Source organism: Eretmochelys imbricata, chromosome 3 (assembly GCF_965152235.1).
Source record: "Eretmochelys imbricata isolate rEreImb1 chromosome 3, rEreImb1.hap1, whole genome shotgun sequence".
In the NCBI taxonomy this organism is placed as follows: Eukaryota; Metazoa; Chordata; order Testudines; family Cheloniidae; genus Eretmochelys; species Eretmochelys imbricata.
Genome location: NC_135574.1, coordinates 137821131 through 137839598, shown reverse-complemented (window position 1 = coordinate 137839598; position 18468 = coordinate 137821131). Strand labels below are relative to the sequence as shown.

General features: G+C 37.8%; 1 protein-coding gene across 1 annotated transcript in view; it reads right to left on the bottom strand.

The window, feature by feature from the left end:
- The window catches only part of FMN2 (formin 2), a 239287-nt gene that overhangs the window by 108430 nt on the left and 112389 nt on the right, over positions 1-18468 (bottom strand). Inside the window, exon 7 of the mRNA XM_077812174.1 lies at positions 16894-16981. Within this exon, the coding sequence (XP_077668300.1) occupies positions 16894-16981 (88 nt within the window). The remainder of the gene's footprint in view (positions 1-16893; positions 16982-18468) is intronic.

The window sequence follows — 18468 nt, the reverse complement described above, 5'->3', positions numbered from 1 at the left end:
TTTATGCAAACATAAGATTATTTTTATAAGCAGGTTTTCATGGCTCTCTCTGCTTCCCAAAGAGTGGGACCAGTGGTGAATAACAGACCTGCCTTTTCTGATGGAAAGATAAAAACAGTCTCAATTACATTTTTAAAAACTCCACTGAAATAGGTTTTTTATACCTGTGACAAATGCAAACTACAAGTTGGTCTAGCCTGGTCCAAGCATTCATTTTGGGTGACCTGTATAAGTTCCTCATAGCATTATTATTCATTAGTAATGTGCCTATACCATGAATGTGTTCTTTAGATAGACTGTATATGTAAACATTCTAGAGAGAGAGAAAGAGATACAGAACAATTCAACTGCACAAGCTGAGGAGAATCTATGCACTGGGATTCTGCACATCTTGTACACCATCTCTCAGACTGTTTAAGGAATAACACTGGGTATGGGCCTGAGCGTCCTCTAACCATACTTATCCACTTGGTCAAAATCCACTCTCACTCCTACTCACCCTTTCTCATCAGCCCGTTCAGTAACAGTCACAATCCCGTTGTGTGCCTAGTCCAGTATCCAGTCTATAACAATTCCCGGAAACAAATGGCTCCGAGGAAAGTGTAGGAATAACCTGCCAATATGGGAGATATTTTTCCTAACTGCCACCAGTCAGTGATTCTCTGCCCTGAAGCAGGAGAGAGTTTACAACTCTCCCCAAATGAAGGTTTTGGTTTACTGTGGGGTTGGGGTTTTGCTTCTCTCTCTCATTACTATTTACATTTCAGTTCTGTTGAACTCAGTCTCAGTGACGTATCACGGCAGAAAGTTATACAGGCTAATTATTCATCTTCATAATATGTATTATCTTTTCTATTTTTAAAATGTTTCCTTTTCATTTAATTGAATTTCACATGATTATTTGTATTACAGTAGTGCCTAGCATACCCAAAAAAGATCAGGTCCCCACTTTGACAAATACTGTACAATATGCATAGAGAAGACAACCTGTGACCCAAAGATCTTACAATCTAAATAGACAAGAAAAACAATGCGTAGGAAATGAAAGAGACCGAGAAAATGCAGTAACTTGCCCAAGGTCACAGCAGATCAGTGGCAGAGCCAGAAACAGAACCCATGTCTCCAGAGTCTCAATCCCATGTCCTATCTGCTAAATCCCTCTGGTTTTGGTTCTCATAGTCAAACTTTGTCAAGTTTGATTGACAAAAGTAACTGTGTTGACAATATGCTCAGACTTCTTAAGACTAAGTACCAAGCAACATTCTAATAAAAATAGCACTATGAAAGTCAATGTAGCACATATTAAATGAATTAAAAACTATCTGAGAGAGAGAGAGAGAGATCTCAAAATTCAATGGTTAATGGAGAATCATCAAATGGGAGTATTTCTAGTCTGCATCCTGAAAAGCAGAGACTCTGAAAAGGACTTAGGAGTCATGATGGATAGTCAAGTTAACATGTGCTCTTAGGCCAAGGTGCTGGCTAAGAGGGATAGCACAGTCTTTAATAGGATGTATAAAACTGGGGCCTACATAGTAGCTGTAGGCAGGTGGCTCCCTCTGTATATGGGATACACAAAGGGAATAAATTACTGAAATAAAGTTGTAAAATTGGAAAGAGTTCAGAAAACAACTAATAATAATAATTTTCAGTATGAAAAACCTGTCTTACCATGAGAGACTTAAGATGCTCAATCTATTTCAATTATCCCAAAGAAGGATAAGAGAGGACTTAATCACAGTCTGTAAGTACCTAGAGGAATTCAATTTAGGAAAGGCATAACAATAGCTCATGGCTTTAAGTTGAAGCCAATCATATTCAAACTGGAAGTAAATGCACAAGCTTTCAACAGAGAGGGTGATCAACCAAAGGAACAACTTACCAAAGGATGGGATGGATTCTTCATCACCTAAAGTCTTTGTTTGAAATCCTGGCTCCATTGAAGTCAATGGCAAAACTCCCTGTAAACTGTAAATCAAGATCACATATCTTTCTAAAATATATGTTCTAATTCAAACAGCAACTAAGAGCCTGATGGAGGGAATACTGGGTGAAATTATATGGCCTGTGTTATTCAGGACAACAGGCTGGATTACCATGATGGTCTCTTCCGGCCTTAAAAATATATGAACCTTTAAATATTGAACTTCATCTGCCTATTCAACTACCTTTTTTATTCCACTTTGAAGATCCTCACAGTCTCCCCTAATTTTGACTGATCTAAAACATTTTGCTTTATCCTCAAATTTTGCCACCTTTTTGCCCGTCTTTTCCAGTTCATTAAGAAATATATGTAACACCACCAATCTGAAAGCCAATGTAAATAATTACACAAGTGCTTAGAAGCACTTTTACAAAACTGCAGGTCCAGCTGAAAATCTTGCTGACCAAGAACACAAAAGGCAGCTGGAAAAGTTTATTTAAAGAAATAAATTAAATAATAAGAAATCAAGTAAAGTCCCATTCTCCCCCCCCCACCATCACCAAATGGTACTCTACTAAAAATAAGCCTTCATTCTTTCAGTTTCTTCCCCCAACTCCCACCAAAAAACTTGGGACAGCAGAAAGAAGTTAAGATGTAGCCTTGTATATTACATGTATGACTATCAATCATATTTCAACACATGAACCTTTTCACCTAGTATTCTGCTTCAGGCAGCCACCGATGCTAGCAAAGTGGTGTAGCGATCATGTGATATTTGGTCCATGTTCTAAGTGTGGCAAGATTATGGAAATACCTAACCAAAAATCTTGTCATATAAATGACAGAAGATTTGGCATTACTAATTCAAATTGCTGTGCTGTGGGAAATTACAGGGGTTTATGATTTAATCCCCCCTCCTTCACATGCTAAGAAATGTGTTTCCACAAAGTTGGCATTGTTGATTCAAGGTTCAAGTAGATAAGGGCTTTGACTGCAACAAAACTGGTGACCTAATATTGCAAACAGAATAGGATATTTCATCTAGATTTTTTGAATCAGAATGTGTACACATTTCAATATCTTAACTGGATTCTGACCTAAGGACTTCAAGGGTAGGATTTTCAAAAGCACTCAACTTTAATGGACGTTTACCATTGACTTAAAAGAAAGCCAAGAAAGGTAGGCCAATGGTGGCTGTTTCTGAAATTCCTACCCCTGAATTTTAACATTAAGTGCCATTTTTTGTGCAAATATTTCAATCTTAAAAAATAAGAACTACCTAAACATTACATGAAATTACATAAAACCCCTAGATGATGCCAATACTTTTAATAGTAGAACAAACAGATGCATAGACATAGAAAGTTCAATATTTTAATACTTAAAATTCACAGTGATGATTAGAAATTCAGTGTGGAATAGTCAAGTCCCAAGAGAAACAAGAAATTTGTGGCTACCAGCTAAAAGGCGACCCCTTCAAGAAATTGTTTGTGGTCACCTGGTGCTGCAAGGGGCAGAGAAACAAAAGGCACTTCCAAACTCATTACCACTTCCGATATGGACTGCCAGATGCTCACACACTATCATTTCCCCAGTGCAATGATGGTGTTCCAAAAGGAGTGGTATCTAGCCCAACACTTTGGCCTACACTCTTCAGCAGGGACAGAACAGTCCACTAGTGCCATCTGGTGGAACTACAAAACTTGAACTAGCAGTCAAAGCATACAGGGGTTTTCAATCTGATGATTTAGTAACACTTTGCCCTAGCCATCTTTGAGGTGATGACGTAGTATACTGTGTATCTCTGTGGTGCAGCATGACTAGGTCAAAACAACTGAAAAATTAAGTGACGTCGTTGATGTGAAGCATTTCCAACATTCCGACGTTTTGTAAATGCTTCTCCCCGACTCCCAAAGGATGTCTTGGAAATGCTGGTATCACCCAATTAGTGCAGGAAGCATTCCTAGGTTATGGAAAAGATACTATTAACATAAAATGATTCTGATCATTTGTTGTTGGGTCCAACCCAGCCTTTCAAGCTAAATGTTAGGAGCATGATGGCACCATGATAAGGAAGCTTTAACTACAGCCAGCCAATAGAAAAAAAGAGTACACCACACACTGAGATGGTTGTTCCATACTTTATAGCCCCCTAAACTGACATTCTTCCAGCAGCATCTTTAGCTTTTGGAAATGTACAGTTGGAGTCTTCAGTCCTATGTCTCCTCTTTTAATCAACACAACCAGGTCTGTTTGATCATCTGCCACCAGGCTGGGCTAGCAAAACACTGATCAGCCTGATTTCCCTGCTTTACCTGTCAGTGAGAGTGGCACACAGAGCATGGGAGTCGTTTTATGTATGACTCCGGGTCATGAGAACTCCAGAGCCTTTTCTCTCTGTGCAGAACAACATGGTTCTAAGACATTATAACTAAAAGAATTACACATTATCCTCTCATTTTGGAAATCTCTTTTACTATTAAAAAAAAAAGTCTTGAAGAAGGAACCCTTTCCTTACATTGTATCCTTCTGAACATCCAGTTGTACTGTTCTCTGAAATAATGAGTGGTTGAAGTACAGCTGCTCTCCTGAGACTAAACTTCCCTTCCGTTTGTCAGCCATTTTTAAATGCTGAATTAAGGTCTCTTTTAAACAAATATTTTATATACCTACCTTAGATACTTACATGGCACACATCATCACAGTCTTTGAGCTCCTCACAGTCTGTCAATGTATTTATGCTGTCAGCCCAATTTGAGATAGCGAAGTGCTATTACCTCTCTTTGATAGATCAGAGTTGAGGCACAGAGAGAATAACTGTCTTGCCCAGGGTCACACAGGAAGTCTTTGGCAAGAAGGGAAGTGAACCTGGGTCTCCCACAGTCCTAGTTAGCACCCTAACCACTGCACAATCCTTCTCCTTACTCAACAACCACTTTGTATGTCCTGGGCAAAAACACCAGCCAGCAACTTTTGACAGCATACATTGTTGTCATGATTTTATAAGCCCTTTAAAAATACATTCACTTTTATTTATCCTGGGTGGGCTGGAACAGAGAGAGTCTGCTTCAGCACACTGATATCACAATCCCCAGCTACAATGGTTGTATTCAAACAGCTCCTTTGTTAGCAAATATCTCTAAACGGGAGAGGTACAGTGGCCTATTAGTATATTGTGAGAACGAACACACACAACCTGTAGTGGTAAACACCTTAATTCCCTCAAATCTGTCCACTTTACAGAAAAGGGAAGATTTAATGACACTGGCAGATCTTATTTGAGGAAATATTAATTAGCTGTTTTTCACTTTTGTGACTGTATTGAGTGCCCAAGTCTGATTCAATAATGCTTTGGTACATGTGTGAACATTGGGAAAAGTTCCTCTTGAGGAAACAGGTGAAATTTCTTAACCACAGCATGTTACCCATGCTATTAGCAAACAAAAAAATTCTGTTATACTTTTATTTCCTGACCAGTAATCTTGTGATGACTGTGAAGTGCACAAATCAGACCAGTGGTGCTAGTTTATTAATGCCCATTTGGGAGATTAAAACTTTCCTCCACTTTTCTCTTTGGAAATTCCCACATTACTGAACTTAAGAAAGAGCACAGCCTTTCAGCTGAAGCAATGAAGAAATATGTTCTCCCGAAGTCACAATTCTTACAAAACTTCCCTATAAAATTAGATGTGCTGGTGTGTCCTTAAAAAATCCTTAACGCACCAAAAATATACAATGTGGCAGTGATTAGTCTGTGTGCTGATTGCAGCATTATGAGAAAATTTTATAATTTTCCTCATTGTTTAAAAAATGTAATTTATTGCAAATTCATTACAAACATATGAAATGATTTTGAGTGGTTTAATATTAAAGGTTTTTCAGGCTTTGTAAAAAATTAAGTGTAAATTTCCAAATGGGAAAGACATCGAGACTGGTATGTCCTAAGATGGGGTCTGGTAACTAATGGAAAAACTTATATGAAGTATCTAAGTAGTGAACCCCATGTGGTCCCAATAAAATGGTTAAGGAAAAATTGCTGCTCTGGCACAATTTTCCCTTTCCTCAACTTCAAGGGAGCCATACTCGCACTCTGGGCAGGAGGAACCCAGGTGCAGGGATGTTAAATAGGCCAGACACATTCTCTCACCACTTAAAAACCTATCTCAGGGAGATTGTCTATGTCCTTCATCCAAGGCTCAGAAATCCTTGCCCACTTCATTGCAAGCTTCTAACATTCAATTACAACTCCAACCTTGACCTTGGCGTCAGCATCATTGCTAGTACAAGTGGTCAGTCAGGGATTCTAGGACTGCTTTAAATGTACCATACAACTTAAAAACAAACACTATAGTATAAATGTATTAGGAATTACAGATACATATGGGCAGTTTTAGCACATTACTTTCCCTTCTAATGTGGTTTGACTTTAGTGCTCACCTTCTGGAAAACTACTATCATATATTCTATTACTATCATCAATTATAATTTCACAGCTCCTAAAAGTACTAAGAAGTTCTTTGAACAAATATAAGACGACAGGGTCCCTGCCCTTATGAGTTTGCAATCTACCAACAGGCATGATGCAAGAAAGAGGGTTGCAGATGAGTTGAGAGGGACTGAGGAAAAAGGACAAGGGTTACAGCAATAAAACTATGTGGTTACTCAGCAAAAGCTAACACACAGCAGAATGAAACAATTAAAGGATCTGATTCAATATGTGAGCTTGCTCAAGAAGGGCATGGCATTTGGTATAGGAAAAAAGGATTTGAAATGTTTCCGAATCAATTCTCGGTGACAACTTGGAATTGATATTAAGATAAATCAAGCCTTGTGATTAAACAGGAGTGAATAAAAAACTAAATTTTCCAGAAGTTGGTCTTTTCTTCCAGAAAAAATTATTCATTCAATGCTTCACTGCAGTTTCAATAATTAATTATTTTAAAAAAGTTTGTTAAAGCAGGATTAATATTGGACTGTTTCTCTCCACGTACCTTGTATTTGGAGATAGGCATGATAAATTTAATTATAGCAGTCTTATCATCCATGATTTCAGTTCATGAACAGAAAATACTTGAACCTTCTGCAACAATACTTTTTGAATAGTGCTTTATTCTTTATTTTACACATCTATCATGGTTATATACTATCAAACTGGAATATGGCATTTATAACAGTAACTATATAGAACACAGTGAAACTCACTGCTATTATTAAGGAGTACAGAAATTGTCATACTACTTCAGAACAATGGTTCACCTAATGACCAGCAGCGGTCAGTACTAGATTCATAGCTTTTAAGGACAGAAGGGACCTTTATAAACAACTTATTTGACTTACTATAAATCACAGACCAAAATACCTTACCCAATAATTTCTGCATCCAACCCATAATTTGTCTGAGTTACACTATACCTTTTTCAAAGATATCCACCCTTGATTTAAAGACTTGAAATTATATAGAATTCTCCACATCCTTAAGTAGGCTGTTCCAACCCTTACTTACGCTAATGTACTTATTTCTTCACTGCAGTGGATGTGAGGGAGATTCCCACACCTGAGCCATTCTTTTTAGGTGACAAATCTGAGGATCTGTCCCAGAATGAGGTGTCAATAGAGGAGATTTTGGAACTAATTGATCAGTTCAGTAATACGTCACCAGAACCAGATACTATTCACCCAAGAGTTCTGAAGGGACTCGTATATGAAATTGCAGAACTAAGTACGGCATGTAATCTATCACTTAATCAGCTTCTGTACCAGATGACTAAAGGATAGCTAATGTGACATGAACTTTTAAAAAAGGCTCCAGAGGTGATACTGTCAATTACAAGCCGGTAAGCCTAACTTCAGTAACAGGCAAATTGGTTGAAACTACAGAAAAAGAACAGAATTATCTGACACATATATGAACATGATTTATTGGCGGAAAGAGTCACCATGGCCTTTGTAAAGGCAAATCATGCCTCACTAATATATTGGAATTCTTTGAGGGGGTCAACAAATATGTGGACAGAGACGATCCAGTGGATATACTGTACTTGGACTTACAGGAAACCTTCGACAAGGTCCCTCACAAAAGGCTTTTAAACAAAGTAAGCTGTCATGGGGTAAGAGGGAAGGTCCTGTCATGGACTGTTAACTGATTAAAAGGTAGGAAATAAAGGTCAGTTTTCAGAATGGAGAGAGGTAAATAGTAGTATCCCCAAGGATCTATACTGGGAACAGTGCTGTTCAACATATTCTTAAATGATCTGGACACAGGGGTAAACAGTGAGGTGGAAAAATTTTTAAACTATGCCAAATTTGCAGACTATACAAAATTACTCAAGATAGTTAAGTTCAAAGCAAACTGAACAGATCTCACAAAACTTGGCGACTGGGCATCCTGCAGGGATGTGCTGGCCGCTGCTTCCCGCAGCTCCCATTGGCCAGGAACAACAAACCGTGGTCAACATAAACAAAATGTCTTGTGGCCCACCAGCGGATTACCCTGATGTGACACATTATGAAGGTTGCCGACCCCAGTAATAGAGGTCTATAAAATCATGCGTAACTTTAGCAGCCTCATGGCCAAGATGTAGTCTGCTCTGCAGGCAGCTCTGACAAAGAGAAGGCATGTGCAGGAATGCAGCAGGGAAAATCCCTTGCGCCCCAGGGGCACCTGTTCCAAACCCCCCCAGAGTGAACACACACACTGGAAAAGTACAATGTTCTGTTCATTCCCTCTGAAGCACCTGGCATTGGCCACCGTCAGAAGATAGGGTACACTGGTCTGACCCAGTAACATGGCTGTTCTTATGTTCTAGATTCAATTTGTGTAACTTAAGCTTCCAACCTTTGACTCTTGTGCTTTTTTCTGCTAGATTAAAGAGCCATCCAACATCAAAAAAATCTTTTCCCCATAGCTGTACTTTTAGACCGTGATCAAGTCACCTTTTAACCTTCTTTTGGATAAACTAAACACATTGAGCCTCTTAAGTCTCTCACTAGAAAGAATAATAGCCATAGCAAAATTTATTTTCCAGCCCATGTCAGCTAGTGTTGAGTAAGAAGTTATTTATTAAGTTTTCCCCTTGTTAATTTGCATTGCAAGCAATCACATTTATCTTAAGTCTTTTTTTTTTTAAATTGTCCATTAGCACTTTTTAAATTAAAGTAGTTCACTTCCTGCACAACATCTACCTTTCAAAGTCACAGGGCAAAATGTTTTCTGTAGTGCACAAATACAAAGCCAGAGTTAGACAACTTAAGAAACCAAGTTATGGTAGATATGGTGCAAATATGATGTTTAGTAAAATAATCTGAACTGTCCAGGAAACAGGATTGGGCTTTAATTGAGGCTGGATGAACTAGTGGCTCTTTCCATCTCCCCATAACCAGATTTCTTCTTGTTGATGTCAATATTGCAACCTCCTTCCTTCCAGCTGATACCCACCAGACTCCCTCTGATCACTGATCACACCAGAGAACAGGCAGAACTTGCATGTGCAAGTTATATGAGTAGCAGAGACAAGGCAGGACCTGTGAGGAATGCATTATTACTGGACCAGTGTGGTTCCAAAAATAAAGAATGGGATGGGAAGCAGAGCTTTTAAAGTAGCAGGACCAGAGTGGAAGTGAAGGAGTGAGGACATGAAAGGAGCTTTGGAGAGGCAGACATTTCAGAGGGATGGAAAGTATGGAACAGTGAAAAATAATCAGCAAAAGTTGTGCAAGTACATATTTTGCACTCTTGCTGCTTTATCTTTTGAATATAATGTTTTGTTCAAATAGTTTAAATAACACCACAGTATAGATTAAATCTCTGTTCAACAACAAAATTGTATTGCTATGCTAAAAGTTTTCATTATCAGAGAGAAAAGGGCTATTAGCTGTCAAATATAGCTAAGGAGCTTCTCTTCATGAGGGACTGCGGCGTCTCACAATAGAAAAAAATACTCTTGGTGGGGAGGGAGGGTCAGGGTAGGTGTGTCTAAGCAGAAGGCATTAAGACAACTAAAGGATGGTGTCCAGATAGTGTTTGAGGATTTTCACAGCAATTCTCTAATAGAATATTGCTCGCAGCTAGATATGCAGTTAGGAAATTCAAGAGCCCTGAACCTGTCACAACAAGAGGAATGGTGGAAACAAAGTACAGGAAACTACTGAAATGGAAAAGATGATATACAAGCAAAATGGACAAACACAGAGCCTTTTATAATATTTTTTCCAGACTGCTATTCTCAACATTTACAAGAAACGCACTTAAATAAGCTCAACAGGTTTAGTCAACCGAGATTCATTTCCACATTGGAAAGAAACACATTGTACATTTCTAACTGGGAAGAAACTGGAATATTCATTAGTGTGAAATATGATATTTGTTGTCAAATGTTGTTACTCTAACTACAGGCTTCCCCAACCCAGGTGTTGTTTTCATTTGGAGGGAGAAGGGGCAACATGTGGTTTGGATAGTTTTTTTTTGGGGGGGGGGAGAGGGTTTATACACCCAGTCCTGTTATTTTTATGATTACTGTATTTGTGATGATCAATTAATACAAGCTTAAAAACCAAGAGGAAACAAATTGTTCCTTACAAAGAAACAGCTTCCATCTTTCTCTTGCCTTTTCTATACCAAGATCTAATGGCTAGAAGCTGAATTGGACAAATTCATATTGAGGTGCACATTTTCAACAGTGGGGGTAATTAACAATTGGAGCAATTTACCAAGGGTTGTGATAGAGTCTCTATTCTCACATCATTCTTCCATGTGAAAGAAATTTTTAAATCAATATTGGATATTTTTCTAAAAAGATAGGCTTTAGTTTAAACAGGAATTAATTCAAGGGAGTTCTATGTCCTATGTTAAATGGGAGGTCTGACTAGATGATCATAGTAATCCCTTTCTGGCTTTATAAATAAAATCTATACATTTTTGCTGTCTCCATTTGATGGGGAGAAAAGTCCACCACAAGGCTCTCCATAAAATGCCTTCTATTCCACACACATTCTTGCTCAAAAGGTGGTTCTGTGCTGCAAAATTGACTTTAAAAAATGGTACCTTCTTATTTAACAGACCTGCTCCCTGAATGTATTCAGGGCCATAGTGAAGATGAATACTTTAATTATTTCTGCTGATTTTAACAATATGCATTTTTTCTACTTTTGAGCCCTTCACATTTATCACTGAAAAATATTTGTAACAAAAATGAAACACTAATGAAACTGAAGTTACAGTTAGTTATTTACACTACAGGAGTGGATCCCTTAGCTTTTAAGTTTGCCGAATGTATTTTTTGTCTTCGCCACACATTGCATCTCACATTTGGGCCTTTGCAGGTTGAGAGATACATGTACATCAGCAGCTGATTTGGTTTACTACATTCCTTTCACATATGCATGTGAAAAATTAAATTAAAGGCAATGGGTTTGCACAGCTAACAATTATTTCTATAAAACCTTTATTATTCGTGATGATATTTGAGAGGGAAAAAATGCAGCCTCACTTCTAGAGTTAAGTTTAACAAGGTAGCAGTTAGGGGATAAAACACTGTTTTACCTCTAAAACGAGTAAACTTGATAGGGAAATTACTGAACATGACCTGGAACACCCACAATGCCATTATTAAATGGAATCTCTTTTCAGAAATGGATAATACTTTAAAAATAGCCTGGCAATGCCCAATTACTACCACAGAACCAGTTCTGATACTTGAACCACCACCAAACACAATAAAAATACTTCTTTAATTATTATTTTCACCTGAAAACTAAAAAAATAAATCTTGCCAAAAATAAAAAATGTTTGGTCTTCAGCCAAAAAAAAAAAAAAAAAAAGATTTGTTTTATTTCTTTTTTTTCTTTTCTTTTTGAGGAAAGCAGATTCAGAAAAAGTTTTCATTTGATAAAAACTTAAATTTTGTCAAAAAAGTTTCAATGGAAAATTTTCAATCAGCCCGAATATCTTACTTTCAACATAGCCATTACCATGATGTCTTTAAATAGAATCTTTATCACTCAGCACTGAAACTGCTAATTGAAATTGTGATAAAGTCCCAGTTTAAACATGGCTTGCATTTCTGACCTTTTGGAAAAAAACCCAAATGGATCTTGAAGTCATCATATTGCATCTAAAAAATAAAATCTGAGATATAAAGGAAAAATTCATGAGAAGTGCTTGACTGGCCTCTCTCAAACATTGGCTGAGTCTTGAAGCCAAATGCAGTCATGATTCCAGTGGGAACATAATACTGGCTAAAATGAACGAAGGATATTAGTGGCATACCCCACCTCTCCCCCCCCCAAAAAAAAAAACAAGAAAAATGACTGGGTAAAGTGTTTCAGGTAATTGATAGATGATTGTAATGATTGAGCATCAGTAAGCGCACGCATGAAACCAGAGAAACCATGAGAAAAACTTCTTTTTGTACTGCAGCATCTAAATACATAGAAAATGGCATTGGGATTAAAGAGAATAACATTTCTTAAAATTCTAGCCAACACATGATAGACAATTGGAAGATCTGTTAGCAATTAAAATCTATAAAAAAAACTCAACAACTTTAAAGCACTACTAGAAAGATCTATTAGGATTCAATAAAAAATATGTTCTGCTCATTAAAAGGATTCCTTCCACACTGTAAAATGTCTAAACAGCAACCAGAATTTGGGCAAGCGTCTTACTGAATCCAATTCAAAGAAAGAAACAGACTAGCCCAATTTCATTAGCTGCCACTTATGTTCCCCTGACCAAAGGAGATAATTAAGTGTACATTGTACTGCTGCTGCTGCAAGCTTGCATGAAATGTCACCTAATCACAAACTCAGAAAACAGTAGCAGACTCCAGATAGTAAAGAGACCATAGTTGGAGAAACAGCACAAATGATTACTATTCAAATTTTCAACATCATCTGTCAAGTAGAATTAAAATTTGTTTTAAGAATATATTTTACCAATATTATGCAATTTCCAGAAGCGATAAAATTAAGTGTAATGTTTGCCTGGAGTTTCAAATTATTTTAAAACTATTAAAAATGAGTTACAACCATGTAACTGTAACTTGCAACCCCAAATTAGCCATTTGGGCTCATGCTTACCCCAGTTTTCACCTAAATTCCTAAAATCATTTGAGTTTTGTTTTCAAAAGAAGGAATCCTGATACAGTGTCTCACTGAAAGGTTCCCTCTCTTGCTAAGTTATACAGTGGTCTTAAAATCTGTACAAGTTGCCTTTGCAAGTAATTAACATTTCCTCTGCATTCAACAGATGTGCCTTACACGCAACACAAGGAATATCTGTGTACAGAGTATGATATATCCCAGTGAACCAAGATAAAGAAATGCATAGTAAAACAGACTGTTAGTGGGGACAATTATTTTGTTCTAACTACTCAGGAAATTCAGAAATAAGCATTCCAGAATTGCACTTTCGGCTGTGTACTGTTTCTTTAGATTTGTAGCACAAAATCAAGCAGAACGGACTGCAAAGTGGAGTAAAGTAGAGCATAAGTGTAGTATTAATGATATTACTGGTTTCATTATTCTAACAGCATAACAATTATGGGTGAAGATCTAGAAATTTTGAATTTATGCAAATACAGCAAATACCCTATTTACATACTTCATCAATTTTTCACTGAAAGGTTATTTAAATTCTCTGCTCCTGCTCCCTTATCAGTTTCTCTGTTACTGTAATAGTCAGGCTATAAAAGCTGGTAAAAATATATTACTACTAGATATTTACATGCCTTCAAGTCCAAGTTAAATGAGGCATAAATAGAAAGTGAAGCTAGGCTCTTGGGGCTATGATTTAATAATTAATATTCATCGACAACCTGATTATTTGGGAGGGAGGTGTCTAAGATCACAAATGTTGGCAGTAACTAGGAGGAGGAGGGAGAAACCCAGACACTGAGGTAAGGGGTAGGGAGAGGGAAATGTGCTGCCTCAGCCAAGTCATGGTAAATGTCATGTTAACTCCATTAACAATGTCACAGACTCTGCAGGAGCCACAGGTAGGGGGCAGCACTGAGAATCCTAGTTCCTTTGGGAGCGAGGAGGGCAGACTATTTCCAGGGCTGTTTCAGTCTCCTTTGACCCTCTCTGAGAGGTGGGGGATCATAGAGGCTGCATCCAGTGCTTGCTCTATGGCCTTGCACGTGCTTCCCTCTTCCCTCACACTCCAAAATCCCCAAGCTGCAAAGGGAACCTCCACTCATCCCACAAAGTCTATGCTGTGAGGTCTGACAAGAAAGAAATGGGAGTGCGGCACTAGTCCTAGGGTTAAATTCTGGCCCACTGAAGCCAACAGGTATTTTGCCATTGACTTCAACAGGGCCAGAATTTCACCTCAGTCTCAGATAGGGTGTACCAGCTACAGCTGATAAACCCTCACTGTAACTATAGAGAGTAGAAGTGTTTTATTCTCACCTCCTGTTTCAGTCTCCTTGTTTCCCCAGGAGATTCAGTCTCCCAGTTAGGGTCCAGGTGAGATCAGCAGAAATTTGGAGCCTGCAGAGGTGCCTGGGGCACTCAACTCTGATGAACTATGATGAACTTCCTTGTTCAGAGTTAGAAGAAATTGGCTCTTCGGTGTTGCCAACCCCAAATGTCCAAAAATCAGACCCCAAACAATAGTGAGGTTTAAATAAATAACAACCACCCAAAATGTATAATTTGCTTTCTGGCTTCTGAATCTTTAGGGTTCACTCTATTCACATCTGCAAGATTTTCAATGTAATCATGTGGGCAGTAACCTCATTAAAAAAAATCGAAACTCAGATTTTCTCAAATCGTTTGACTTCAGAAGGTGGGGCCTTAAGAAAAACACCAAGTATCACAAGACTATCAATATAATCGCAAAAGCTAGCAACACTGCATGATGTTGTTCTTTACCATTGTCATATAACCAGCAGATTGGCCTGCGGTTCTCAGGAGAGTGAAATCCAGGCCAAAATACAGGACATTTACAGACAGGTGGCTTCTGCTTCCATGTTCTCCAAGGGCTGGCAGCAGGGGAAGCTGCTTGTAGGCCCAGTGTTGAGACAGCTGGTCCTGGGTCAAAGGAGGAGGAAGGGAAGTGTAATAGAACCTTCCTCCCCAGGAGAATTAGCACTAAGCACCCACACGCTGGCTACCCAACATCAATCCAGGATCAGCAAACTGAGCAGGTCTGAGAGGGTGCATCTGCCCATACTGGAAAGTGCTCATGGGATGTCTGGAAAGGAAGAGGGTGGATATCTGTCTATCCTGGGAAAACGTCTGGGTGTAAGTCTGAAATGGAAATAGCGGGGAGGCTAGTTTGGATTGACGAGAGGCATGCCTGATGTTGCGTCATTTTGTAGCACATCATCTGCCTTGCTCAGCCCCGTCAGTGCTCCTTTCCTGCCTCCAAAATTGCGTTAACCACCAAGTGACAGATTCTTTGCATTATTTTCCAAAAGCTTCCCTAATAGAAAAATGTTGCTTCTATTTCACAATTTCAGTCATATTTCAGACAACATGTAAGTAAGGACAATCGTGCACTGTGCTTTAGCAAAGATTTTTTTTTCTTTTAAACTAACAGCTATTGAAGGGGAATATAGAAAATAGTGTCAGGTTTCAGAGTAGCAGCCGTGTTAGTCTGTATCCACTAAAAGAAAAGGAGTACTTGTGGGACCTTAGAGACTAACAAATTTATTTGAGCATAAGCTTTCGTGAGCTACAGCATCCGATGAAGTGGGCTGTAGCTCACGAAAGCTTATGTTCAAATAACTTTGTTAGTCTCGAAGGTGCCACAAGCCCTCCTGTTATTTTTACAAAATAGTATGTAACTTGTATGACAGATGATCCTATATACTTAACATTCTAATAGGATAAAGGTTAAGCATAATATTGTTTGACCCCCTTCAACTACAGACATTCATGCCATGTTATTGTTAGTATTGCATGTTAAGCAAGCACATTTTCAATGAACTCGCGTTGGCTTTACCACAGACACAGATGTTAGGCGGACTCCTTTGTTCATAAGGTTCTCATTATTAACTCAAACCAAGTTGAATATTTGACTGAAGGAAAGGACCATATCATTGTTTTCAGATTTCACTCAATGACTTAACTGAACTACATCTGCCAGCTTTAGAAATACCAAGTATTTCTTGGCGCCAGTACTGGCGCCTTATTCTATGACTACCATCCTAAACGTTTCAGCTTGAGGAAGTCTAGTAACCATCAAAACAATTTAATAAAAACTTAAATTGTGATTAAGAGTTACTCACTAGCTGACAGATCACAGGAAAATTTGTTCTAAATCTGAATTATTCCACAAAATAATCTAAGCACAGCAAATGGAATTCAGGTCTGTAAAGATGTAGGCTAGAAAGCTTGAATTTTTTTTCCCTGTGATTTATTAAGTCTGCACTATACTTGAAACCATGTTTATTTAATAGGTAGGCTGGCACTTCACAGGACAGATCAGTCTGCTTTAAATCTATTCAAAGCCCCTGGGAAGCATAAAGGACACTCTGAATAAAAATATAACTCCTCTTTTCTGCCATCCTACTATAAAAGTGAAAAATATTACAATCTCAACAAAATGTTTCTCTTTATAACATTCTTGAAGATAAAGCAACTAAGAAGTCTATACGTGATATTCTAATACTAAATGTAGGAGCGATTTTACACAGCAAATAAATAAAATGGAAGTCACAACATTTCCAGGTGTCTAGGTTTCCAATTATGCTAACTGAGTTAGAATCAACAATACAATATAGGCTGGAGCCAAAGTCACTAGATTTTATATATCTGACAGAATCCAAGTGAAAGAATGTAAATTGTAAGGCTTTGAATGAACAGCCACATTAACTGTGCAACTCTGTATATAATGCATGGCAATTATGTAACACTGATCAAATGGGTAGATACACACTACACGCTGGCATCAAGTTCCTTCTGGATTTTAGAAAAAATATTTTTATTGAAAGCCTTACTTAATAAAAGTTTATTGTACTTACCGTGCTGGATGTCTTTCATATCTAAATGAAGACTGGACATTAGTATTCCAACTGCCTGAGATCTTTTGTTGCTTAACAACTTGACAACCTGGCCAAGAAAAGAAACATTTATTAACTTGCAATCAGCAGCCAGGATTTACAAAATATTTTGCATTGCTCGTTACGAATCCAAGAAATGCAAGGTACTTTGTACTGTACTTGTTTAATTGGATGAAAAAGTAATGTGCTGTTATTCATGCCATGCAAAATGTACTTTTTCTGTGTAAGCCATGACACGTGTAGACAGCCAGATAATCTGAGTGAAATCCTGGTCCTGTTGAATTCAATGTAAAAACTGCCTTTGATTTCAATGAAGCTAACAATTTCACCCTCCATTGGGATTTGCATTTCCATCTTCATCCTCACACTGATGTTACTATCTGTATAAAACAGGCTGTCATATAAAAGGTTTCCAACTGCGTTTTGGAATGTGTTTGGTTTCCAAAACCACACAATGATTTCCAGCTTCAATGTAAGCTAAAACTGTGAGAATGTCATTTATTTGAATGTTTGATGCAGTAGTGGCCAATATGAATGTTATTTAGAAAGCAAAATAACCATGTACATATTGAGATGCTCTTTGATCACTTTTAGGGAACACAAAAGGCCTCAAAGTATGCTATGAAAGCTACATCAGACCCTCAAAATTGCTAGTTTGAGTAGCTGGAGTTAAAAAATTAGCTACATACATATTTGTACATACCATGTGTTGGCTCTGTAAACACAAAAGCAACAATTAATTTACAGACTAACTTCCAGATAGCTTTAAGCATAGTGGCCTCTTTCTTGCTTCTCATTCCAGTATTACAAAACACACAGAGTAGCTCCAGGAGAAGATTCCTTATCAGGCAAATGATGTGGCCCTAGACAAAAGAGTTTTCTGTGTAAAAGCAATTTGCTACATAGTCTGAGAAGTATATGCCAATTACTTTTTTACTGAGACTACTTCTTCCTCACAGACCATATAAGGGACACAGACAGACTTTCCTCTCTACAAGCCATTAAGTTTCAAGTGTTCTTGAAAAGCCAAATGTAATTAAAGCCAGTAAAGGTCCAATTTCCAGAAGCGACAGACTCCTTAACAACAGTTGATGGTGTTTATATTTTTAATTAAATTGGAGCATTCATAGAAAATAAATAATCTTAATTCATTGTCACACAAAGGTCTTAAGACAAAAACTGTAGTTGCAATTCTGTTCCTAGTTTTTGAGGGGAACCAGACTGGCAGATCAGTTATAAAACAAGAACAGCTAATTGATGTATGACAGGTGATTCAAAAAAATCAAACTATTCTAGTCAGCATTGCTGAGCAGTAAATAATGTTTAATACACAGAAAAGGAACAAAACCACATTTAATGTTGAACAATTCAAAATGTCCATATTTTTTTTTAAAAGTCACTATTTAGGTTTTATTAGCTGGAGGATGCTGCCCAAATGGCTGAATCATCCATTCTGTCTTGGAAAAAAGATGGTTCCAGAAACCAGATTTCTCCCAGCATTTGAAAGAGTACAGCTGATGATGACTGAATTAATCT